The 27,524-nt window shown below is 40.1% G+C and overlaps 1 protein-coding gene across 1 annotated transcript in view; it reads left to right on the top strand.

The window, feature by feature from the left end:
• Nucleotides 1-27,524, top strand: part of ITPR2 (inositol 1,4,5-trisphosphate receptor type 2) — a 268,073-nt gene that overhangs the window by 168,768 nt on the left and 71,781 nt on the right. The window contains 6 exon segments of the mRNA XM_037387540.1: nucleotides 17,757-17,865; nucleotides 19,533-19,720; nucleotides 21,009-21,192; nucleotides 21,789-22,045; nucleotides 22,993-23,193; nucleotides 25,154-25,264. Coding sequence (XP_037243437.1) covers nucleotides 17,757-17,865; nucleotides 19,533-19,720; nucleotides 21,009-21,192; nucleotides 21,789-22,045; nucleotides 22,993-23,193; nucleotides 25,154-25,264 — 1,050 coding nt within the window.

The raw sequence follows: 27,524 nt of genomic DNA, 5'->3' as shown, positions 1-27,524 counted from the left end.
CAAAAGCAGGAGAAAGTGTCTCAAGTGATTTCCTGTGAACCTTTGCTCTAGGTGAAGGAAGACACAGATGCATTCACTGTCTGAAAAATAGTTGACTGGTGGATCAATAGATCAGATAGTTTGGTGGACAGGGGTCCTTTGCCACTATTAGACACAGTGGTATGAAGCAGATTTTCTGTTAAGAGCGACTGGCTGCCAGGTGGAGTGGTACTTAGGGCCAAGAGATGGGCTTGCAGTTGTGAAGCCATGCTTGTCCAGCTAAGAAATCTGTGGCATTTATCTGTCAACTACTGAAGGCACATTTAGCATCTACTCACAATGACCCAGTGATCTTTGAAGGATGTAGGAATACAGTGAATACGTGTGAAATGGCTGTCCTTTAACGTAGTGAGCATGCGTCGTACCATAAACCCTGTGGTAGATACTTACAGAGTTAACTTATGCTGTTAAATGCAAACTTTAAAGGGAAAGCTTTTTGTAATCAATAGTAGAGTTATTTTTAACTCTGGCTGCATCTCCTTCTGCCTCTGTTGTGTTGGCTCAAGTCTGGAGTCCTAATTTAGGTAAAACTTTAGGCAGGAGGACAATATTGCGAGACAAGCTGCCTACCTGCAAGTCTCATTATCATCAGTGCGAGCCGAGGACCACAGCATCTTTCAGGAGGGGACTGTAAATAAATGTGTGCAAGATCTGGCCTTTTCCTCTTGATCCTGCTTTTGTCTTTTACTTTATGATACTAGATTTATATTCATATGTCAAGAAACAGATCATGATGGTTATCTCCCTATTCATTGTTATTTTGCAGTGTTTTTATGAGGCCAGTAGCCTAATGCTGCAAAGTTGTTTGTAATGTTAAGCTTTTACACCTAAAGCAGTGAGGTATCCATGGTAACTGTCTTGCCTGTACACGGTACCCCAGGCTGCCTTTTCACACAGGTCAGAGCACGCACATTCCCAGATACTGACTCAATTTAGTCTGCCTTAAACATCAGGTATTTTAAAAAGACACTGGCTCTAACTTTTTTTTGTTTGCTTTATAGAATTTCATATTTAATTAGCCATTTGAGCTTCTGTATTCTGCTCGTGAAAAGCAATACAAAAGCTTTTCCCACTGTAAATACATCTGTTGCCCAGACCTATTCAAATTAAATGTAAGTCTTGTGCTGAAAATATTAAGGGCTTGGCAGCAATGAAATTCCAAATTAAAGTTTCTACTTTAGCACTGAAGAATCATCCTAATGTGAAGTTTACCATAGCACGATTTCATCTAAGTCCTCTGTTAGATACTGAGTATAAACAGTTTCCTTTGATTTCTCTTTAGTTGAGGGTACTCCAGGGTTAGACTCCAAAGATTATCCTCCTTCCTTCCCCATCTTCTTGTTGATTTGCGGAATGCATGTTCACTGAAGATTGGTTTCTGTTCTAATCTGTAATGATTTTTTTGCTGTTGTCTGAGGTACTTGCCTGCATATAACCAAAGCTTGAAAAGAATTCTCTGCAAAACTGAGTGCTGTGCTTGGAACTTTTCTCACCTGTCAGTCTACCTCCATCTTAAGCTTGTCCTGTCCTTTTTTGGACATATTTTTGCTTCATCTTGGTTTGTTCTGTCAGTTCCAGTGCTTTTGCTATGTGGAATCATCTGATGTGTTTCTTTTGAGTGTTCAGGTTAGTGATTTGAGTGTGGAGGAGGAGGAATGGGCTCAACTTTTAACCAGATGCTTCTTTCCTAAATGCTTGCTTGCCCTTTTCCAGTCTCCTTCAGAACTGTTTTACCAAACAAGGAGGCATGATTACCAGAGTTACTGAGGGGGAGAAGCTACAAATCAAGTGTCACATGTATTGTAATGTGTCATTGCTACAGCCAGGGGACAGGGAGGAAAAAGGGAAATTCAGAGGGGACAAGAATTAAGAAAAAAAGATGGAAGACAGCAAAGGAGGAGAGACAAAATCCAGATCCTTTCCTGATCTTCTACATCATCCCTTCTGCACTACATAAATCTATCAAGCTTTTGGCCGAGTCTCAGCAGCTCTGGGTGCCACAGCTAGAATACTAATACTTGTTTCTACGTATAGTGAATTTTAGGCCAGAGAAGGACATTAAGTATGTAGGCAGAGACGTCTGTGTGACACTTACTCCTCAGCAGTCAAAAAGTCATTTCATCATCAAGTGGACTCACAGGGAGACAGAAAGGCTCTTAATATGTATAGGAAACCAATTTATGTAACAAAGTCATTGCAAAGTTGTAATTAATCAAAGGACCTAAATAATGGTGACATTCTGGGCAGTCTTATTTAGGGCTAAATGAGGGATCTGGTGTTCATAGGCTGTCATCAGAAATGAGAAGTCTGATGCTGTGGCTGTCTCTGCCATGCATTCTTTAGTGTCTTAGAGGATGAGGTATTTGGATTTTGTTAGTACAAGAACAGAAAAGTCATCTGTGGGTTGCAGAAGGACAAGTTTGGAGAGTTACCTGACTGAGCAAGTGACCGTGTGTACCCAGGTTAACACCAGCAGAATTCTTGCTGAAGAAGGGAGCCTAGAGCTTCTCTCTAAGAAGCTTCCTTTTGTTTAAAAGCTACTGTTTCTACCTGCCATAATTTTTATATAAACCAGTAGTATTTTGCTAAGCAAAGATGAAGACAGATAGATGAAATGCAGACCTTTTTCATCTTAGGATTTTGGTGATGCATTCATTCTATTGTTACGGCAATCCTGCTTTTTGCCTGTTGAATATAGGGTTCCAGATGATGTTTTGGGTCACTGTAGTGCTCCACTCTGGGTGTCCCCCTCATCGGAGATTTCATAAAAGCAATGTTTCTCTCAAATCTGCATGGCGCTGCACAGATTTTTGGATCCAGTACAAATAGACTTGGTACACTTCATGTTCTCTTTCAAATGCATGCGGATTGCCAAAGAGGATCAGACCAGGGGATTAAGAGTGCTGTCTCTTTGTGTGGCCATCACCAGATACTTCAGAAGGTCTAAGAATCCCCCACTGCAGGCAGAGTTGAAGTTTTCTATTCTTCCTGAAGTCTTGGGATAATCCTTAACAGTAAGATCATAAATCTGTGGCCCCTAAAGCATGAGATTTTGTCTTCTTTCCCATAGTTGTTTTTTTAACATTTGCTATTGTAACTGGTTTTGCTTGTTGTCTATATAAATTCCCAAATCCTCTTAGAGTCTTGGTGAATTCTTGGCCTTGGTGACTACCCAGTGTATTGAGTTCTGCCATCTAATTATGTGTGGGTTAAAAGTATTTCTTTATCACTTTTTCATTGACCATCTTTACATTCCACTGAAGGCCTTTTCTTGGGTGGGAAGGGAAACGGGAATTCCTGACCTCCCCATCTCCTGCCCATTCATACTTTTCTGTAATGTTGTCAGATCTTTTATCTCTTTTCCAAGACGAGCAATCTCAATCTTTAATACCACAGTATTTCTACACCTTTGTGTGCTTTCAGCACTTCTCTGAGACTTCTAGGAGATGGCAACCTGTAGTAAACATGGAACTTCAGATGAAACTCTGCCATTGATCTAACTTAGGTCACCAACTTTGTCTGTACTATTTTCCGCCCTATGCAACCTTTTAAAAAGCTTTTCATGGAGATATGCTAAGTGCAGCTGCATTCAGAACAGAGGATTTTACTAAGAGTCAGAATAGCTTGCGCTGTGAATTATGGAGCCCCTAAGACTGTTGGTGGGTTTTATTTTGTATTCATTCAAAGCACCGACTGGCTGACATGCATATAGTCTGGTTTTTAGTTGTTGGAACTGTAAAGTTCATCTTTGTTTTCATAATACCATGGAGCCCTAATGTTTCATAATGCCACGGAGCCCTAATGTTGGGATGTTGCGTGGCATTTCTCATAGAGATGTCATTAGTGGGGATATCAGTACTCTTGAAATACAGTAGAAAAAATGGCAGCCAGTTACAGGACCGTCCAGAGCAGGTTTTCTGCAGGCTTGCCATCAATCTATGCTGTACTTAACAGCTCTAAAGAAGTGTATGACATTGTATTTCCATAGCTACATGCTGTGCATGTAGGAACATTTTAGTGATAATATATTTCTCCTTGGAAGCAATAGAAATTTAGGCATTATAATGGCAACAGCTTTATAATAAATGTATCCTAAAATATATTATGATGAAACAGCTACTGCACATGCGCAGCAGTCTTATCCGTGACATAAATAACTCAGCAATTTTAGCAAATATTAACTATAAAGGGGCAATTTAATATTATGGGTGAGCAGCTTGCATGTTAAATTTTGTATAAACATGAATCTGTCTTTAGTAGTGGGAATTGAGACAGCCTCATGAAAATGTGTCTTCGTCTCCCCCTTGTCTCTACCTTTGAATAGCTGATTTAATTTCAAGCAAATTTTGGTCATTCTTTCAACCGGTTCTAGAGTGGCTTCAATTTGTTTTGGTTTTTAGTGTGTTTTTTTCTGTTCAACCTAGAAGAGAACTTTTTCCTGATCTTATGAAGCTTAGCACATTGCTGCTGAAATAAGACAACAGCTAAGAAGCTATTGAGCTCTGGCATGACAGCTAATATACTGCTGAAAGTTATTAAAAACAAAATTTTACTGTCTTAACAATGTTTCAGTTTCATTCAGCAACTTTATCTAATAGAAACAGTTTATGAAACTTCTGCTGCAGTGTTATGCAAAGTCAGAATTGTTTCCATGGCACTCTTCAAAGAGCGTTAATAGGTTTATTTGTTTGAGCTGATGAAATCTTAGACTCCAAGAGTAGAAAGCTGATATTGGCCTCTAATTTAAAAGGGAAGATTGAGAACTGCTTTGAAAACAGAGGTTTTTCCAAGTCAAAGTTGTCTTCAAAAATCAGAATGTCTGTCATCGTTTGGAAGAGATGCTCTGTTATAAAAACTTCAGATGTGCCAGGAAAGACCACCTCCAACACCAAGTCACTGCAGTTTTGTGAATCAGTAGGTAAAAGGCAGGATATACCCTGAATGAGCCTGGACAGATGCTTAGCCTGCTCACTTATTATTGGCATTAATGGGAGTTGAGGTAGCTTGGCCTAACGTAGGGTCTGAACCAAGACCTCCTTCCTGGGGAATAAACCTGCCAAATGCCTTTTTTCCAGCCTCATGAGGAATTCAGGGCTCAGGTTATCCTAGAGCCCAGCTCCCACATGGCAGCACAGCCTTTGCCAGCACAGAAGCAGAGTCAGATCTTCAATAACATTATTTTAGTTGTAAGATTACCCATTTCTCATACTTTATCAAGGGATCATTTCCTTCTAGTGTGGCCTTACCTTGTAATCCTGGATTGCCCATTAATTCTTAGTTACTTCTTGGGCTCCGTTGCTGGCAGTGGATGTGCTGATTTGCTGTTTAAGGAAGAGAAGATGCAGCACTTAGCAATGATAGATTGCAAAGATGGTAGAGTTTTCAGTTCTTGGTGAAGTAAGTAGTGGGGTCAGCAGAACCGCTGCCTTATACTTCTGGAGGGCCAGCTTTGGCCTGTTTAGGAAACTGGTCAACAGATTCCCTTGAGAGGCTGTCCTGAAGGGCCCAGGGGTCCGGGAAGGCTGGATATTCTTCAAGATGGGAGTCTTAAAGGTGCCAAGGTGCATGCCATCCTCGTGCTGAAAGAGAAGCCAGCGGAGAAGAAGACCAGCCTGGCTGAATGGAAAGCTGTGGCTGGAACTCAAAAAAAGGAGAGTTTACCACCTTTGGAAGAGGGAGCAGACAACTCTGGAGGACTATAAGGATGTCTCAAGGTTATGTAGGGAGAAGATTAGAAAAGTAAAAGCCCAGCTAGAACTCAGGCTGGCCAGTGCTATAAAAGATGACAAAAAAACATTTTTACAAATACATTAGAAACAAAAGGAGGGCCAAGGATGATCTGCATCCTTTATTGGATGTGGGGGGAACATTGCCACAAAGGGTGAGGGAAAGGCTGAGGCATTTAATGCCGTCTTTGCCTCAGTCTTTAACAGTAAGACTAGCTGCCCTCTGGGTACTCACCCCCCTGAGCTGGAAGAATGGGATGAAGAGGAGCAGAACTGGTTGCTCATGGCTTGGACGGGCATATTCTATGCTGGGAAAAACCTGGCTGGACAGCCGAACCTGAAGAGTGGTGGTGAATGGAGTTACCTCCAGCTGGCAGCTGGTCACAAGTGGTGTTCCCCAGGGCTCAGTGTTGGGGCCAGCCCTATGTAATACCTTTATCGATGACAAAGGGATCAAGTGCACCCTCAGTAAGTTTGCAGGTGACGTTGAGTTGGGGGAGTGTTGATCTGCTTGAGGGTAGGAAGATTGTGCAGAGGGATCTGGACAGGCTGGATTGATGGGCTGAGGACAGTTGTATGAGGCTCAACGAGGAGAAGTGCCGGGTCCTGCACTTGGGTCACAACAGCCCCACACAATGCTACAGGCCTGGGGAAGAGCGGCTGGGAAGGTGTCTGGCAGAAAAGGACCTGGGGGTGCTGGCTGACAGCCGGCTGAACATAATCCAGCAGTGTGCCCAGGTGGCCAAGAAGCCACCAGCATTCTGGCTTGTGTCAGAAACAGCATGGCCAGCAGGGTGAGGGGAGTGATTGTCCCCCTGTACTCAGCCATAGTGAGGCTGCACCTCGAATACTGTGTTCAGTTTTGGGCCCCTCACTTCAAGAGGGACATAGAGGTGCCAGAGCATGTCCAAAGAAAGGCAGTGAAGCTGGTGAAGGGTCTAGAGAATAGTAAGTTTTGTGAGGAGCAGCTGAGGGAATCAGAGTTGTTTAGCTTAGAGAGGAGGCGGCTTGGGGGGATCTTACTGCTCTATAACTACCTGAAAGGAGGTTGTAGACAGGTAGGTGTTGGTCTCTTCTCCCAGATAACAAGTGATAGAACAAGAGGAAACATCTTCAAGACATCTTCAAGTTGTGCCAGGGGAGGTTTAGATTGGACATTAGGAAGAATTTCTTCACTGAAAGGGTGGCCAAGCATTGGAACAGGCTGCCTGGGGAGGTGGTGAAATCACCATCCCTGGAGGTATTTAAAAGACATGTAGATGTGGTGCTTAGGGACGTGGTTTAGTGGTGGACTTGGCAGTGCTGGGTTAATGGTTGGACTTGATGGTCGTAAAGGTTTTTTCCAACCTATATGATTCCATGATAGCCAAGTGTCAGCAGCTACATCCTTGCAAGTCAGTAGCAAGGATCTGAGCTTCTCTTAGCACAGAGCATCAACAAGTATGCTGGAGAAATTTGCTTAATATTTACTTGATATTTGCTACCTCTGACAATCAAAGTCATGAGTCAGGCTCCTGAAAATTATGAAACTGCTTTGGTTTAATTTCTTAATGATCAAAACCCCAACAAGATATTTAGGGGTTTTTTTGTTTGTTTGTTTTTCTGCCCTTCTGGCTCTGGCCACACAGATTTCACATTTCCAAGTACTATTCCTGGGACCAGGAACACTAGAAATTATGTGAGGGGTGCACGTTTTTGTTTTGGACTATTTTTTTTTTTTAATGTGAACTGGAATTTTCATACAAGCACGTAACTCTAGGTGCTGAACTTAAAGTGCCAGCTATCATGAAAAGGATAATACAGTCGGGAGAGCTGGCATTAATGGGAGAGCTGGCATTAATGGAAAATTCCCAATTAAGCTTACTGGAAAATTATTCAAACTACTACCTTTTAAAATGTGAGAACATAAATTACAAATACTTTCAAATTATCCCTGTCAAAATGGGTAGCTAATAAAGACTTAAGTGCTAAATTTGTAGTGTTGTCTAACTTTACTCTTCTGTTAGTCTGAAATGCCTCCTAATTTCGTAGATATAGTGAAAACAGTGCAGTTTTACTCCAGCTGGCATTTGTTCTCCTCTGCTTAGAAATGGAGGAAGTTGCTTTGTTTTCTTTGCCATGCTGTGCAGCACAGACCGGAGGGAGAATCTGCTTCTCGCTGCAGTTAGCACTTAGGACATCTCATGCTGTATCTTGACCCCATCCAGGCCATCCTTTCAAGCTGACGTGCATTCATTTTCCAGCAAGGTAGATGCTAAGACTATATTCCTATATACCATTGATAACACTAGCAGTTTAAATATTGCTGCTGCTCTGAACTGCCGCAAGGTTGGCTTCCTTTAGCCACTCGCGCTTCGCTGCATGGGTAGGAGCTGCTTAAACATGTTTTAGCATGTTTTCCTTTGCAGTATCCACAGTCTGTGCCAGACTGTAGGAGTGTGAACTCACTTGGCCCAGCTTTGTATGTTGGCTTGTCGCAAATTTAAAGTAAATTCAGGTCTGTCCTTTTAAGTTCTTTAAGGCCTGATTTTGTACAGTCTTTAAGCACGTAGAAAGGCAAGTATACTTGAAGGTAGACAACAACACACACACACACAAACATTTGTTTTTCTCCTTAATGCCTGAAGTCCAAGAAATTGAGAGCATCCCTGAGAAGAAAGACTTGGGGGTCCTGGTGGATGAGAAGATCAACATGGACCAGCAATGTGTGGTTGCAGCCCAGAAAGCCAACCGAATCCTGGGCTGCATCACAAGAAGCATGGCCAGCTGGCCAAGGGAGGTGGTTCTCCCCCTCTACTCCGCTCTGGTGAGACCCCACCTGCAGTGCTGCATTATGCTCTGGGCCCTCAACATGAGAAGGATGTGGACCTGTTGGAGCGTGTCCACAGGAGGGCCATGAAGATGACCAGAGGGCTGGAGCACCCCTCTGGTGAAGACAGGCTGAGAGAGTCGGGGTTGTTCAGCCTGGAGAAGGCTCCAGGGAGACGTTATAGCAGCCTTCCAGTGCCTGAAGGGGACCTGCAGAAAAGCTGCAGAGGGACTTTTTACAAGGGTATGTAGGGATAGGACAAGGGGTAATGGCTTTAAGCTGAAAGAGGGTAGATTTAGATTAGATATTAGGTAGAAATTCTTTACTGTGAGGGCGATGAGGAACTGGAACAGGTTGCCCAGAGAAGCTGTGGATACCCCGTCCCTGGAAGTGTTCAAGGCCAGGCTGGATGGGGCTGTGAGCAACCTGGTCTAGTGGTAGGTGTCTCTGTCCATGGCAGTGGGGTTGGAACTAGATGATCTTTAAGGTCCCTTCCAACCCAAACCATTCCATTATTGTATGATTCTATAAATCAGCAATAATTTGGTGTCTGATTTCATCTAAGATTGCAAGGGGTGTTCTTCAGAAGCATCAGGTGTGCTGGTCATTCTCTCAGGCTAGTTCTCAGGGCGCTGTAGATGGGGTTGCAGATCATTGTCAAAAGCACATCTGTAAATCATGGGAGGACAGAATCTGGCAGTTACGCGTACTGGATGTAGTAGCATTCAGGCAGAAATGAGTGGCATTAGAGGAAAAATAGTTTTGATGAGGTCTCAGGATTGTTTTGAGACAAGGCACATTTCCCGAGATTATTTTGCAAGGTAATAAATGCTGAGAAATAGTTTCTTTTAATGATGCTATCTTTTTTTTTTTAATAATATAAACATACAGTGTAGTTCTAGCTGAGCAATTAGTATTTACTGGGAGTATTGCTATATAATGGAGAAGATGGCACAGGTCACAGCTTAATGACATTTCCACAGTAAAAACCCAAACCATGAAGTACTCATTTGGTATTAATACAACCCAAAACTCATGTCAAATCCACTGAAAAATTTCCAGAGGCCTGGTAACCTGGATTGCAAAATAATCCTGATAACCTGATTTGGAAAATGCATAGGTTTCTTCAGACGTAAGCAGTGACATGAGTACCTGGAATGCCTTAGAACAAATTCTGAATTTCTGAAATGTCTTCATCAATATTTACTAACAGACAAGGATGAAGTCGTGAAATCATTGGAGCTGGTGGTGGGTAAAAATGAGCAGGTGAAAACTGAAATATAGAAGTGGCTCCTCAGCCACTTTGCAAATCCTGAGCCACCAAGTGATGATCCTAGCATATCTCATGCAAAATAGGACAGGCAGTGCATCTGCAGTGCATACCTTACCTAGTAAATCGGGTATCAGTAATGCTTTGGCTTTGAAGTTCAATGTAATAGCAAAACAGTGAAACAGAATAATGTAATGAAAATACTGTTTGGCCACTTCTATTATTTTTCCCTAAGCTACCTGTTTCAAATTGCTCTTAAAATGTCAAAGCACAGTAGCACTCATAAGTATGCATCTGGAAATTAAGTGTCTGTTTTGGTAAATATTCGCGTTAGGACACTTAGAGGTAAATTGTTCTTGTAGAGCGTGAGGAGTTCCACACAGAAATCCTGTAACAAATAATAGGATTTGTGTGCATAACTCCCTTTGCGTTGCTTTGAAAGTTTACCCCCTGCAGCATAAGAGTTGGATAATTTTAGTTGTTGAAAATTATGCTTTTCAGTTCTGGTCTTTTTCTACAGTATGTTGCTGATGGTGCAGTTATAAATGCTTCTGAACAATCGTGATCAAATCTTGCATTGTTTTCTTTCAGTGGTGAAGAACTTGGGTTATTGAGCATCTCAATGCTTTATCTTGTGCTAGAGAAAGTTGCAAAGGAAGGATTAATTACACAGGTGCAAACATGATCTGTTTTATAAGTGCACAATTTATGACTACTGATGGAAACAACATAACCAAATGAGCAACAGGAGAAGTGACAGATATTAACAATAATACTTGCCCACAACAAAGACCTGTTCTATATATGCACCTGTTTAAATACATATATAGATCTTACATTTGGATCAAAAAAAAAAAAAATGGACATTTGAAAGCTAGTAATATTTTATGGGCCAATGGTAAAATTTTTATAATATGCAAAATCAAACTGTATTTTAAAACTGTCTGCTTCTCAGTCTAAGTCAGAATGCCCCAATGCTAAGGTTTTCACTAATCCAAACAGGTTTTCTTTCCTGATGCATCATAGTGGAGACTTTTAGAGATACTGCCAAAAAACCCACAACCCACCTTTCTTTTAATAAGACACTTTCCTGAGTTTCTTCAGGGTGCAAAATTGGACAGTTACCAGGCAAAAACTGGTTTTCTTGCAACGAGTCCAGTATTCTTTTCACTATCTCTATTGAAAATAGACTGGCAATAGCATATATTTTGCAATATTTTGCTACTTAAGCTTCCAGCTTTCTATGGAACCTGGAACTGCAAAGGAAAGAAGAATTAAAAGACTGCCAAAAAATTAACTGCTTTTAAAACCAGTGTAGTTTGAGTTTAGAGAAGGGTTGTTTGTGGTCCTTCATTTTATCTGAACCTGTTAATGAACCTCTGCACTAGGTTACAGCCTCAGGTTTGTCAGTTAGCATTTGTGATGTAGGCAATTTGTATTAAGACACGTGGGATTAATACCAGATTTGTGTAGGATTGAACAATGGCACATTTGAAATGTGGGGTGTCTGCCTAATGAGAGACAGCTGAGAGGTGTGGGTGGCCAGTTCTGCTCTCCTAGGAGAACTGTGTCATGAAGTCTGGTGCATATTTTGGGGTTTTTTTCTTTCTAGAGTTGTATAAAAACTTTTGCCAGGCAAAGTACATGTCTGCTTCTTCTCCTCCTGAAGTTGCTAGCAAATTTCCTATTGATTTTAGGGGAAGCAGAGCTGGACACCAGCTGGACCCAACCTCATGTTTAAAAGTGCTTTCTCCCTGGGGTGAGTGAACATCCCAGTGTGCAAATAACTCTGCTGTTAGATGCCATATTTTATTGGTAAAAATATATCCGTTTCAACTATCAGTTGGCTATGAAAACATCTTGTTGCAAAAAGATCAAAACCAGGAAAAAGCTCACTCTATAAAAACAAACAAACAACAACCAACACCCTAAAACAACCAACCTCCCCCAGCTTGCAAGCAGAAGACAGAAATTTTCCGCTTTGTGGACACGGTAGGAATCAAGACTCTGGGACTCTATTCCTAGTCTAGTGCTTGTGCAACACTGCATATGGTAGCTGTATGCCTCAGTTGATCTATTTTGGAGATGAGAAAATGTCTGTACCATCTTACATTTCGAGGCTGAATCATAATTTAAAGGGTTAGAAAACTTCCATACATGGTATCTTCACAGAAGCCACTTGCACAAAACTACTTCTCCTGCCGTGTTTTGATTCCAAGGGAAATAAGGAAACAAAATAGTTTGAAAATAGGTGAAAAACAACAAAAAAAGTCATCCTAAGGCAGACACTCAGACCAAGCAGAATAGAAATTTCATTTATAAATGATGAGAAGAAATGTGTAGAAGTAGGTGTATTTTTAACCGCCTTCATAGAAAGCCAGGCTTCTAGCCTCATCTATATTTACTACAGGAAAAGGTGGCATGATGTCTTCGTAGATTATGTGAGATGACATGTTTCTGTCACCCAGCTTGTTCTCCTAATGTAGACCACAAGATCTTCAAATAGTTTCTGTCTGAGAAGCCACGCAGTTGTGATTTAGTAACTGCCAGCAACAGAGACTATCACACCTCTTCTTAAGCTGTTCCAATAGCTAAATGCCATTACTGTTATATAAAACAACAAAAAAAAAATCATAACCCACAAACTGAGTAACACAACTGCCTTTACCTCTTTTCTAGCTGAATTTCTCTGTCTTCAGCTTCTCACTAGTGTGTCTTATACCTTTATCTTCTAGACTGGAGTCATCCATTATCAGATTTCTCATGTAGATAGTCAGAAACAGAGTTCATGTAGTTCGTGTTTAGACTGATAAGCTCAGTAGATGGGAAGCCTTGAATTTCTGATGAGACAGCATCTTTTACTCTCTAATCACTCTTGTGGAGCTTCTCCAAACCTAATCCAGTTTGTCAGCATTCTTGAATTGTGGACACCAACTTGTGATGCAGTATTCCTATGATAATGTGCCCCTGCATGTGGAGAAGTAAGATAGTGCCCTACCTAATAGAATCCTGCATAATAGATCTGTTATCCTTTCCAGAATTGTGTGCGTTTGGGAGTTACCATTCCACTGATTTTTCACTTGAGACCTTCCATTCTTCCCCAGAGTCATGGCCTCCTAGAACAGAGCCCTCCATTTTCTGGTGTTCTGCTTTTTCTTATTATTACATCTATAACTGGACATAATGAGGCTTATATTGTTTGCTTCTAGTCAGTTTAATAAACGATGCCTAGGTTGTTATTTGTGACTTGACCTCACCCCCTTTTCTACTTGTGCACTTTTAAAATGCTATTAATAATTATTTTCTGTGTTCTTCTATTTCACGGAAAAAAAATCAGGCAGACAATAAATACTGTATGAGGTTGCCCGTTAGAAGCCCATGCACTCATTTATGATTTCTTGCTTTAAATGGCATGTTGAATTCTGTCAGTGACGTAGCAGTTAAACCATTTGATGACTGTCCTTGTGGTGTTACTTAATCAAGAGTTTTGCCTGACAGGATTGTGTCACGCCACCAGTTTTAACAAACTACCAGAATGGTATTTTCATTATTAGCATAGTCAGAAGATAATCTTCAGAAGTTTGAGGTCTGTTTTTCTTAAACGCATATTGAAGCAATTATTACAACACATTACAACTGCTATTGGTTTATAGTAGCTTCCTTTAATTTTGTGTTAATGGAGCTCAAAATCAGCTCTTCCTTTCTTTTTCCCAGAATTGTTACCAAACTCACTGCAGTGGGTTTGGTATCAGTAAAAGGTATAAAAAGTACTCCCATGTACTTTATTAAGAGTATCATTTCACATTAGATTTCTCCCAGAGAGTTATCTGGGATTTTATATCTGTTCCAAACTTCCTGAAAACCTGCATGAATAGACCAGAGATCGCAGCCAGCTCCTCTTTTAGACTTGGTTGCAAGTTATTCATATCTGAAGATTTAACAAGCCTAATTTGCATGCATCCTCCTGGACTAATACTAAAATATACTCAATACATTATCCACTATATCATAGAAATATTGGTTGACTGTGGCTGCCTTTTCTGTGTTATCACTGATAATCTGAGCATTTCATTATTTTAACGTAGAGTGAAAATGGAAGAGATCACCACATCATCTCATTCAGCCTTCTGAACATCATAAATATCATTGCAATTCCTTAAGAAGTGTTCAAGGATATGTAAGATAGGACAAATAATTTTGGGGAGTGTTACACGTTGGGCTTGTCCTGATATAAGTAACCATGACAAGCCTTACGTACCTCTCTCAGCCATTGTTTACCCACACGGAACACCCCACCCTTATGCGGAACCAGCCTTTTGCAGGCTCGGAGAAGGAAAGTGAATAATAAACCATTGTATTAAATCATTTAAATCAAGTTTAAAGACCAACTAGTATAATGAAATACGGACTGAGAAAACGTAATTTGTTTGTGTCTACATGTTCCTATTGGAATAATTTTTTCCCTATTGGAAACTTTTGTCTGTCAATCCCTAGCTATTTAAAACTGCAACAACAATAACCAGTTGTTGCTTTCTTGTGTCCTCAGTCTTTATCCTAGCCTTTGTTAGAGACAATGCAGTGGTATTCACGGGCAACAATAAGACTGTTATGTTTCATTGTGTTTTTTTCAAAGCTATACAATGTTCTAGCCATTATAGAAGGATTGCAGTCAGCTGAGTGATGTTTACATGCCACTTCCATACCCTAATAAGAGGTATAAAAGAAAGCGTATTGTAGCCAGCAAGGGAGAGATTCAGCTTGGAAGGTTGGGACTTCTGCCATGTGTAGAAACCTAGTCAGGGAGGATAGCACTGTGCCGCCTAGCGTGCTTTTATTTTTGGCCTCTGCTTCAGTAACATGAGTGTCAGTAATAGTTGCTGCAGACTGGCTTATTCATGCTACTGCTGTGATCGTTTGCTTTTCGGCAGTATTAATTCTGTGGCTGTACTATGTTAGGAAACCATTTACAAGGACATCAATGGCATGGCTGTCTCACTTGCCCTGGCAGCAGTTTGTCTCATCCATATGATGGGGCTGTTCTTGAAAATGTATTTTGCCATTCCCATAAAAGCGTACCCAGACGCCTACACTAGTGGGATCAGCACTTCTTCTGGAAGCAGGGTCTTTCTGGCATTTTCTAGCTTGGTGCCTCACACAGTTATATGCTGGAGGTGACCGGTGTTTCTGATACATTGCATGAGCATTTGCGCATTTCTCAACTCCAGTTCATACGGCTGGGCTCTTCCGCTCTGTGCAATGGCAGCTAATTTCACAAGACTCAGGGAAGTCGTATGGCTGCTAAGGGTCATCACAAAGGGGAGGAAGATCCTGAGCTTACAGTTACGTGAGCTGAGCCTGAGGGCACATTTTTGGCACAACTGTGAGCCAAAGCAGAGGTTCCACCACTTTCCTACTTTTCAAACACGATGTCCTGGACTTTTAACACCTCGGCTACTTAGAACTCTTAAGTGTTGTCTACATTCCTGGGAGATTAAGAGAAGGAGTTAAAACAGAGCAGGAATCCTAATAATTAAGACTTGCTCTTTGCGACAAGAAGTGAAGTCTGTGCCTTAGTTTGGATACGGGTAGAGCAGGTTTCCCCTTTCTGTAGCCAGCTGGAGAAGCATCTTCATATCACTGCCTCTCCTGGTGACTTTGAAGGTAATGAGGCAGGAAGATCTGAGCTGTGCTAACACTTACTTGCTGCCAGCCGATAAGACCCAAGCACTAAACCATTCAGTTAGTTCATTAGTCAAGTGCTATTTCATGGTCTTAAACATTCTTCCTGATAAAATAAAGGCTGTTTTGATTGAACAACAAAGCTTGTGACCACGGGTATTGTTCTTAACTATATATAGATGGATTTTGCTGTTTCTTCCCGTGACTGCACTGTGACTGTTTATATAATTTACCACGGTGCTCTGTTAGTCATCAACAGGCTGCATAGATTGCTGGTTGAGGATGTTGCCTCAGGCTGAGTGTTAATCAAGTGGTATGGCAAATGCCAGCCTTTCTGATTAAAAGATCTTGTCTCAATGCAGTGCCCATTCTGGATGAGGTCCTAGTCTGGAGTTAGGAAGGGTTTCTGCTCTATGATCCTATTTGTGTGATACGATTTTACGATTCTGTGCTATATATGCCTGAGAGAGTTTGAAAAAGGACTCTATCCTGGTTCTTAGTACATCTTTATCAATTCTGGTGGGGACTTTTTTCTCTTCAATAGTATGTATGTCTTCTTCAGGAGATGAGGAAAATGAGGTTCACTTTCCTCTGAGACACTGGAGTTGCTCGCAGCTAGAGACAGGATGTTGAGAAGGAAGAGCTGGTTCCCTTCGCCATCTCAAAATCTGTTATGAGCTTGGTTAGTGTACCTTGTCCATGCATGCAGGGTTAAACCCCATCACAAACTAGGCTGAAGAGGAATCTGTCTCTGTGTGCGGTCCTCAGAGACTTCTGGTTCTTTGTCTTCCTGTGTAGTCTAGAGCACACTGGCTTAAGCTCACCTGGAAAATCTACCCTAATAAATTCCCTGGCACCACAGATGTGTAGGTGATGCTTTTTATTTTTCTTGCAGTCATTGTATTTATAGCTTTTGATATTTTACTGTAGGCCTTGTCCTTTTCTTGGCTGTTTGAGGGAACTCTGTATAGACTATTATCAAATTAAAACATCAAAATGGAAGAAAGGATGGTAGTTCTATGTTGCCAGGCTACACATACCGAGTACTGCGTTCTGGCACTTGTTTGAGGTGGACAAGCCCATTGGCTTTGAGGTCCATGAAGCAGAGAAGCCCCACTGTGGCATGGGCTTACTCTTGGAAATAATGCTAAATTAACAATGGGAGCATGGGTAGTGCTGCTTGAGGTGTGTCTGGGTCTTGCTTCCCCACTGCTTGCTGTCTGTGGTGGCCACAGAGATGTTTCAATTGAAAAGTTGACTGCTGCACTAATGAGCAGGCGCTGGTGAGCTGGTAAGTACTGAGAATGCTTGTGATGCACATATTTGTAAAAACCATTTTTCATTAAAACCAGTAGGTGAGTAAAAGTAAGGAAGAAGTTATCCCATTTTACTGGCAAGCTGTTGAAATGAACAATTTTACCCCTTCTGTGGTAATCATCAGAGACCTTGCCATACTCTTTTCTTTATAAAATCTTAGGTTACGCATTCACCTACAGTTGTGCCACCTCCTGCCTCTGTAAAGCTAAGTATTGACTGCAGGTGTTCCCAAGAGACTGAAGACAAAATAAAAATGCCAAGTAATTGCTCCTCCTGACTCTTAATTCAACATGTCTTATGTTGCAGAGCATAAGCAAAATGAAAGGGAAGATCTTCAGAGAGCTGCATGCAAATTTTGACTGGTTGTGGTTTTGGAAGTAAAGGAACAAGGAGATACAGAGAATGTGTTTTAAGCTGTTCTATCAAATGTCATATCATTGTTTTAATATTTCATGTGATGTGGCTTCTTTCAGGTGATCAGCTGGATTATCTGAGATCAGAGAAAAGGGAGTGATACTACTTAGCTTCAGAAAATAGGAAGAAAGTGCTGCCATGGTGGGGTAGGGCACAGACACACTGACTGCACAGCATTGACTCTGTAAAATTTATTTCAATATACACATCTTACAGATAGCCAATAAGAATTATTGAGGTGGAGTTAGTTTATTTACAATCAATAAGTTTAAAATAAACTTGAAAGAAAGTTTATACAACAGTATTCTAGAATTCTTCCCATGAGATTTGTTGGGTAAGACCATTAGATGTTTGGTTTTTGGACAACTTTACTATCTGTATGCTTACTAATTATAATGCAAAGACCTAATAAATTATGTATCTATGTTAAACAGCTTGCTTTTCAAACAAAGGAAATTGGCCAGAAGTCTTAATTTCTTCTATTTTTATCTTTCTCTTAAAGGGCAACACTTTAAGGAAAATACTGCTATATCGCTACTTTAAAGGAGAATATGGAAGTGGTATGACTGGGCCTCTGTCTGCCAGCTACAGCAAAACTGCACAAGTGGGAGGTAAATCAACACAGATCATTTAAAGAGAACAAAATTAGCAGCACCATTTTTCTAATAGGCACATTGGAAGTGCTCCAGGGATTCAGTTGGTAAATAAATCAAATACATTCTCTAACCAGTGAGAAGGGAGGTAGTATCAGACTTTTCCTATTTTTAAGTTGCATGCACTTGTCTCAGATGGCTGGTGTGCATTTGGTGGTACCAAAGTAGGGACTTTCCCCATGCCCCCCAACCAGTCATTCAATGTGTGTCCAACTGGTAACACCATTTTAATTTGCTGGTAAATTCACATCCAGAAATTCAGCAAAGCACAACACATGTGAACAAAGATGTTGCTGTTTCTGGAAATTAAATATTTTTTTAAAAAATTCCAGATCCTTTATTGATACATGAAAAAAATAAGATGCAAGGAAAAGCTTCTCACGAAGATCCTGGTTAGGCAGTGGGACAGATTTCCCCAGGGGGCTGTAGAATGTGTGAGTTGTAGTTAGAACTTTACCAGACAGACTCTGATGGACCTGCTGTTAACTACCACAAGCAGAAAGTTTCAGTAGATGATCTGTGTAGGTCCCTTATAACCTAACTTTTTGTATGATCCTGTTATAGAAGCCACGGGAAATTACTGTAGAGTGATTTCTAAGAAAACCCAAAATAGTGTATGTCATAGGAAATGAGACAGAAGCTAGGTACAGAGCCAGGTCATTGCATTTTCAGCCTATATTAAAGGCATGCCCAGATTTGTGGACATTTCCAAATATTACCCAGCTGATCCTCCTTGACTAGTTCAGTGTAGACACTGGAAATGTTTACAGTCTTAATATCCTGGACACCAAATTTTGCTCCCTGACACACAGGAGAGTAAAGATTTACTGGTTTTTTAGTTCTGTCTCTAGAAAGTTTGTGTGTGTATATATTTGTGTGTGTGTGTATGGCTTCATCAGGAACAAAGTCTGAACCATTTTAACTGGTTTAATCAAAGCAGTACTGAGTGATTAAAGTAGTACTATATTTTTTCTAATTAAGTAGATGCAGTTACATCTATATAAACATAAGTATAGCAGGAAAGATGATAATCTGTGATAATAAAAGATGGTTGATTTAATGAACTATATGATTTAACAAAATTCCTTAAAACCACACCTTTAATTTGGATTAATTCACGTTTCTGTTCCTAAAGAAAGTCGTTGTGATGTTAATGGTCTAGGAGTTCTATTGGCAAAAGCATTTAGCTTGAAAGACTTAGCCGTAACCGGAGTGAATTCACCAGGACACAATCTTTGTATAGATTAGGCCTGAGATTGAAAAGCAGATTTAAAAGTGGTCTCAGAGCACTGAACATACACATAGTTCAGCATATGCAGGAGTAGACTTAAAAAAGGGGGTTTGTGGACTAATCAGTGTAATTTCCAATTTCTTTATTATCTCAATATCAAGACAGAACAATGGTTTGGGGTTTTGTTTTATTTCTTACTCTCAGAACCCAACATTGCCATTTCACACAAAAATCTTGTTGGTATCAAGGGAAATTTTGCTTGAAACAGAAGTTTTAAATTAAATTTATTCCCATTGCTACTGTGTGCATGAGACAAATTATTATTACTAATAAATTCATTTTTATATACATAAGTGAACCAAAAATGAAAGGTATTTGTTTGTCTAATTTGCAGGTGGATTTTCAGGACAAGACTCAGATAAGTCTGGGGTAACCATGTTTGATATTCAGTGCCTTCTGGATAAAGAAGGTGCATCAGAACTAGTCATAGATGTTATAGTAAACACCAAAAATGACAGAATTTTCTCAGAAGGCATTTTGCTTGGTATTGCGTTGCTTGAAGGTGGAAATACACAAACACAGGTATTTATTTCATTTGCTTGTTCACATATTGATTTTCAAATGCATGTAGTCTGGAGACAAAAAGAGCCTTTTTGCTGTGAGTTCTGTGAAACATGTATCACTCTAATGTGTATATCTATAATACAAATGTAAATATGCCCTGTTACTTATCTCATAGTGTGTACTTTTCAATAGAAGAAGACATTTTTCAACTGTCCCTTTCTGTATAGCACAGTGCTTCTTTTAATGGGGCTGTTGCCATATGAGCATTGTCTCCAGTCTCTTGATTGTAATTAAAAATTACAATACTTTCAAGTTTATAATAACAGTAAAATTAAGTTATTTTCTGGAAATGTTTAGGGACATTTATCAGAATCTCTAAAGAGAGAAAATTGGGAATTTGAGAAGACAAATATCCCAGTCCATAGAAAATAACTGCTTTAAACTACATATTCTCATTTTTGTGAATGGTATCCGTCTCACGCAACTTTAGTCAAGTAAGGTGGTTGTTTATTCTTACTCTATGATCCGCGGTTATCATAAGAGAGGAGAGATGGTGTGAATCACTCCCTGCATTTCCCTATACTTCATCATTGCCTGTGAAGGGAGCATAAATAACCAACTTACACCTCATTGCAGGACTATACAAGTTAAATGAGAGGAATCCTATCCTGTAAAAAAGATAACACAGTCTGTGACCCTTAGAGAGCATCCAGAAAACATTAATGCAGTGAAATTTTGTTGCGGCTGTCTAAAATTAATTGTTAGGGGCTGTAAAAAGCTTTTACTTTAAGACAGGGTTTGTAAACTATTGAAAGTGGTACTCAGTTTGCTTGACAGTAATAGTAAGGGACTGGACTTAATAACCTAAAATATTAATTCCGATTCTGTGTGAAGCATAAAAAAATGTATATAGTCTAAACTGTAACAGTACTCATTAGATGCTTCATGCTTCCTCTTGTTGTTACATAATAACAATTACTTTTCACTATTATTTGTAGATGGAATATTATAACTCTAGAATGCCTGGAGAAATGGAGAGTGTCACAAAGTAATTTAAGTGTAATATTGTGACATTTTAAAGGTTGCAAATAGCAGTGTTCACCATTTTATCCAAATTCAAAAATGTTATCATCAATCTTTGTTACCAGCCTTGTATATCACTTTGTGAAAGAACTGGCCAGGCAGTGGCCAACATTTGTTCTGTGTAAGTGAAGTAATTATTCATCATTTGTTTCACAAAAAATAGTGTATTTTTGGATTTCCTCTTCCTTAGAAGATTGATACCTAAAGAATATATTTTTTGCAGTATTCAACTTACCAGCAACTGAAGGAGCAAAAAAAGTCAGAAAAATTCTTTAAAGTCCTCTATGACCGCATGAAAGCTGCTCAGCAGGAGATACGATCGACAGTGACAGTGAACACTATTGATTTGGGGAGCAAAAAGAAAGATGATGATAGTGACCTAACCATCTCTGTTCCCAAAAAGAGAGGTAAGGAGGCACCCATGTAAAAGAGGCGAGAAGTGCATTATATTCAAACTGCATGTACTGCACCACTGATACTATGTTAAGTTGATCAATAAGCTTTACTATTAATCATTACTATTAATCATTTGCATCTTTTGACTGTTTTCCTCTATAGGCCATCTTTTAAGCCAGTTACAAGGAGTTAGCTTTGTCGAAATTAGTGAAGCTATGCCAGTTTACACCAGTAGAAGATATAGAACCATATTTTTAGAGAAGCAGTAGTAGAGGCTGCTGCTAATAGGAATATTTCACAAGAGCAAGCACAGGAACTGATTTCCCACCCTGTGGTCCTTCTATTGTTCTCATCATTTATTGTATATGGGAGAGAAATAGTAGGGCTTTTTGTTTTAATGTTCTGTTTCACTCTGGTTTGTGGTTTATTTGGAACATGCTATCCCTGCATGAATGTTGCTTTGATACTCTTTGTAAGTTGCCTAGAGGTCTTCGAAAAATTAGGCACCAACAAAGAAAAAGTTGCATTCATTATTATTGTTTTCTTATTGTTTAATTAAATGAGGAGAAAGAGTTTCAAAAATGAGGGAAAATTATCTTCTTTTCAGTAAAGGACTCAACTCTGCATCTGAAAGAGGGTATGAAAGGACAGTTAACCGAAGCATCTTCTGCAACATCCAAGGCTTACTCAGTGTATAGAAGAGAAATGGACCCAGAAATAGATCTTATGGGTTCAGGGGCAGATGCTGCAAATGCAGAAGAGAAGTCCGCAGAAGAAGCAATCATGAGCCCTGCCATTGCAATCATGCAGCCAATACTGAGATTTCTTCAGCTGCTGTGCGAGAACCACAACCGAGAGCTCCAGGTAAAGTCTTTTTGCTGAGCTCCAAAAGAAGTATTACAGGAGCTGGAACTTCATAAGAAAAACATGCCTGTGTCTGCCTCCTGTTACAGAGGAGGGGTGTCTAAAATACTCTTCTTTTGGTCCAAGGAATAAAATAACTCTTCAAGAACCACTTGCTTGCTGTGGTTGAGCCCATCATGTTTGTGTCCTCAGAATTGCTTGGGGACTGCAGCATAGGTACATGGAATTGAGAAGTATCTAAATGTCCCTGTTAGTACATTTTCTGTGCGCAAATGGTGGATCACTTACCACAGGCATGAAGACCACAGGAAGTTTCTGGGCAAGGTTTGGGTACTGCTCTTTTCCCTAGGTATTAAGATTGAAGGCTTTAAGATGCTATGTGTATCCCTGCTATCAGTTCCTCTGGTAGAAATTACTGTCCCCATAGCAACCTTTGCTAAATGAATTTTCTGCAAATATACCTCAGTGCCATGTCCAGCAGCCTCCTTTAAAGCAGTGTTGGGAGTGGTTTGAGCTAAGCTATTATTTTGCACTGACACTGCCAAGGAGCAGTCGTAATGTGCCAACCACACCTGCTCATCTGTGGGGCAAGAAGCTTTCAAGAGAAGTCGTAGTAGATGGACGGGGGCAGGTATCCAGGACATATACAAGACATTTAAGGCCAATGCACATGTTTTCAAAGTTCACTTTCTTAAGCCCTCCTTTCTCTACTGATTTAATCGGATAATAGTTCTCAATTGCTGCATGAAGGCCTAATATATTTTCTACAGTGCAGTGTACTTCAGTACCTAAGGTACAGCGGTTGTGTGGTTGTAAATTGTACTGTTCAATATTTCATGAAAAAAGACTGTATTTGACTTGACTCTAACTCTTTTTTTCTTTTTTTTTTTTCTTTTCTTTTTTTTTTTTTTGTGTGTGTGTGTGTGTTCCTTTTCTCCATCCACCAGAATTTTTTAAGACATCAGAACAATAAAACAAATTACAACCTTGTTTGCGAGACCCTTCAGTTTTTGGACTGTATCTGTGGAAGCACGACAGGTGGGCTGGGCTTACTGGGGCTTTACATCAATGAGAGGAACGTGGCTCTTGTGAACCAGACGCTGGAAAGTTTGACCGAGTATTGCCAAGGTCCATGCCATGAAAACCAGGTAGGACTCAAATAACTTCTGGATGCAGAAGAGTATACCTGAATGTATGGTATCTGTGTGCTTATCATAAACTATTCAGTGTTTTTAATAGCGTACATTCCACTTGCAACTGCTATGACTAGACTTAACACATTTCAAGCTTTCATAAGGCCTCAGCAATCCCTTTGAGTCAGAACTCAAAATGGACTCTTCCTGTAGTATGTCTTCTTATGTGGAGGGTTTCCAGTCCTTTTGGAGGGAGTTTAATGTCTTATGTCAGTGGGTCTGTGGCTTAAACCTCACTTTATGAGACTGGATTTTGAGTCACAGTTGCGGAAGTACATTGCAAACACAATCTTGTTTTCTTCATTTTCATACATTTTGCCTTTACTGTTTTTTATATAGGTTGCTAACACTCAATTTCCTTAATTCACATAACTGCCACAAAGTTTAACTTACTATCCTGCTATACTACCTAGCAGCATCTTAATTATAGTATCAGTAATGAAGTGGATGAGACTAAAGACCGTGCTTCTGATCTTCTGTGCCTTGCTTGATGCAGTCTTTTTAAGTCATATAGCTGTGAATTTTGGTCTCTTCAGTGCCATGCTGAGGCAGTATAGAAAGGTAAAGAATGTAGTTCTGTGCTGCTATATTTGGTCTGAAGAGAACTGTAGTGAAGTTATCAAAGTGGATGAAATTGCAGAATTTTTGCTGTGGATTAGCAATGGGAAAATTGTGGTGAGCAAAATTACAGAGGCAATCTATTCTTGATACTAGAAGTAGCTGAAGAAATACATGCAGTATTAATGCTACTTCATTAATGTGCACAAATGAAGTGTAAAGTGCTATTATTGCCATTGCTGGTAATCAACTGCCATTACTTAATAATTTAAAAATAAACAAACAAAAAAGTCCTTTAGTGGACTAATTTTTAAACAGTCATATTTAATTCACTAATGAATGGGAAAAACATCTGTAAAAAAAGAATAATTACTGGACTGGAGATGAAAAAAAACACGTTTCAAGTTAACATGTTCTCCAACAAGTTTACTTGAGGAGCACTGGAGGAACACTGATAGTGGAAGGGAATGATTAGTTACACCTTATTACTTAGACCTACCTGCTGGGAAGTCACTCAGGATTGGAGTTGCACTTGTTTACACCAACTGCAAGTCTAATACAGTGCGTTTCAGAGGCAAATGCTCCACATTCATTTTTTCCCTCTCTCTGTCTTTCTGGAAAACTCCTTTCCTATTGTGCTGTAAACCTGCTAGAAGAAAAAATACCATAGGCTTTTGTATAGCTGACACTTGCCGACAAGGCTTAGAAGGTCCAGGAATCCACCTATAAAGGCGTTTGGGAACTTCTGCTCGTCATAGTTACAGTTTTGAATTCCATGTCCAGAAACGGTCTTTTATGCAGGACATGCCCAGGTGCATGTGAAGAACCTTAGTCTTTGTGAACAATTCATGCTATAACAACGATATTAATACTGGTTGCTGAATGCAAATCAAGAATTTGAGTGTGCAAATTTGATTGTGCCTGCATTCGAGCATGTCTTTTATGTCTCTGCATGTGTATGCATCTCAGTCTGGCAGTGCTGCTGTGGGCTGCTGTCTATAACTTGTACCACTTGGTGCCAAATCCTGCATGATTCACTACAAGCATATTTTAGCTTGCACCACCCTTTTTGCAGTTGCGTACTTCCCTACTGGCAGTGTTGGGGTTAGTTCTGTACTATACAAGTCACCCCAGCATCTCTTGTGGCACATTTTCAGGCTGCTCTGCTTTGGCTGGGAGGTTCATTGCTGTTACAAGGTCTTTCATGTTCTGGGTCCTTGTTTTGGAAATTTGCTAAGGTGCATATTGTCTCTCTCCCTCCCCCTGCCCATCCTGTCTCCCTCTTTCCCCCATTCATTCCCTCCCTTTCCTCTGCCTGTGCCCCCCCGCCCCCGCCTTCTGTTCTCTTATTTTGCAGACTTGCATAGCCACCCATGAATCAAATGGGATTGATATTATAATTGCACTCATCTTGAATGACATAAATCCTCTTGGCAAATACTGCATGGACTTGGTGCTTCAGCTAAAGGTACAGTAAATTTAAATTTGTTTATTTAAATTTGAGTAATAGTAGAAGACATACCTATGCAAGAGCTCTAGGCAACCTGACATTTACTTAATCTCACCGTAGCATAATATACTCAACAGCCTTTGAAAACAAATGTTGCAAATGAATTCAGCTCTTCTTCTGAATCTTTATCAGGCCCTCTACCACAGGCCTTTTGACCCATGGTTGTGTTTGTGAGTATGCCCTCAGCTTTCTTTTAAAAAAAAAACCCTATCAAACTGACACAACATAGCTAACATGAAGTGTCTATATTGTGGGCATAAAATCTCACAGGATTGATAAACAGCAGCACTGTACAGACATGTGACAAGTCAGGCATCCTCAGTATATACTGAACTCTTAAAAAATTACCTGAGAAGGAGATGTTGTGAAAAAAGAATAATATAACAGGTGACCTGCAATGTCAAATAAAGTTGAAAACAAGGTTAAAATGTTGTATTTTATTTCCCTTCTCAGTGTCCTCTGAGGGGGAGGACAAAATGTAGAATGGGAGGGTGAACAGTAGATTGGGAGGGCTTGTAATTTTGTTTTGTGTTCTGTGAAGACTTGGATAGGCTCATAGGTAAGTTCCTCCAGTCTGTGTGCCACTGCGTGCAGAGGGGAGCTCTGCAGCTGTACTGCCTGCCAAGCAGGGTAGGGTTTACCCAGGAGGAGCCTTGGGTTATTGCCTTTTCTTGCCTTCTGAATGAAGTATTTCCACTGCATATGGTCTGTTTCCTCCCCAAAACCAGCAAATACTTGGTGGTAGCTGCATTGCATCATACTGACAGTGTTATGGATGTCTAATAAAACAATTAATATAGCTATATATTGTGTACAATGAAACTTGGAATCAACAGTGCTTTACACATGATTTTAATAACTAATTACATTTGTGAATGACAATGTAATTCAAGCCCCCCTCAAGCAAAACACTTAAGCAGACATTTAACTTTGAACATGCAGACATTTCTTTTGAAGTCCAAATTTCAATCTTGTAAAGACTTAGCTGCATTCACTCCAGTTCCATTTTGATTTGCCATTATCGTGAAAGTAGCAAGTGCTTGTAGAACATCTTTTCTGTGTAGTAACCAAAAATTAAGTTTAGAGACATCACTGCAAGGACCAGTTCACAGGAGGCTATACGTGCCTTACTCTTAATTAAACAGCAAAAATAGGGGTGAGTGATACCAAAGGTTCAAACTGTGGAAATTATTCTGATTTTACAGAACTGCAGAGTCATTTGGGTTAGAACGGACATCTTGCGATCATCTTGTCCAACCGTCCAGCTCAAGCTAGAGCAGGTTTCCCAGGACCATGGCTGGCTGAATATCTCTGCAGCTGGAGATGCTACAGCCCACCTGGGCAACCTATTCCAGTGTTTGATCACTATCACAGTAAAAAAGTGGGTTTTGTGTTTAGATAGAATTTTGTGTGGTTTAATTTGTGTCTGTTGCCTCCTGTCCTCTCACTGGGCATTGCTGAGAAGAGTCTGGCTCCCTCTTCTTTATTCCCTCCCATCAGGCATTTATACATGTTGATAAGTTCCCTTTGATCCCTCACTACCCCAGGGTGACGAGTCTCAACTCTCAGCCACTCCTTATATGAAATATGCTCCATTCCCTTAGTCATTTTTCTGGCTCTTTCCTGGATTCATTTCAGTACATCCATATCTTTCTTGCACTGGGGACCCAAGAACTAGACACAGTGCTGGGTCAGATGTGCTGTCAAGAATTAGGTCCAAACTAAGAAGTTACTGGTTTTGATTTTGAGTGGCAATACATAAAAATAATATAGCACTGAGTTTACCAGGTAATGTTTAACATTGACAATCTGTCAGTGTTCATAGGCAGCTCTGGAGTTGCAAATACATAAATTTTGCAGTGAAAATACAAAATGCAAAGTATATAGGCTCACACGCTTACACATCCAAACAAGCTCAGACGCTGTTTTCAGGGAACATTATATGTTGAACTCATACCCTGCAACCAAAGCAAAGGCAATGCAGAATTGTATTTTCCCATGTCATCTTAATTTAGCTTGTTTTGCACATAGTTTGTGATGTGGTATTTAATTACATCTTCATGGCTTGTATTTTCCACTGGACTCCCAAATCTTTTAGTGAGCAGGGTAGACAGTGTGCACAGATGGCAAATGTTCTGTTCTGCCTCTTGTTATTTTGAGTATGACCCCCTGGCCTCTCTGACTGACTACTGTTTAAGCCCTGGCACACAGTATGACC

This window comes from Falco rusticolus, chromosome 5, assembly GCF_015220075.1.
Source record: "Falco rusticolus isolate bFalRus1 chromosome 5, bFalRus1.pri, whole genome shotgun sequence".
Taxonomy (NCBI): Eukaryota; Metazoa; Chordata; class Aves; order Falconiformes; family Falconidae; genus Falco; species Falco rusticolus.
This window is presented reverse-complemented; position numbering and strand designations above follow the sequence as displayed.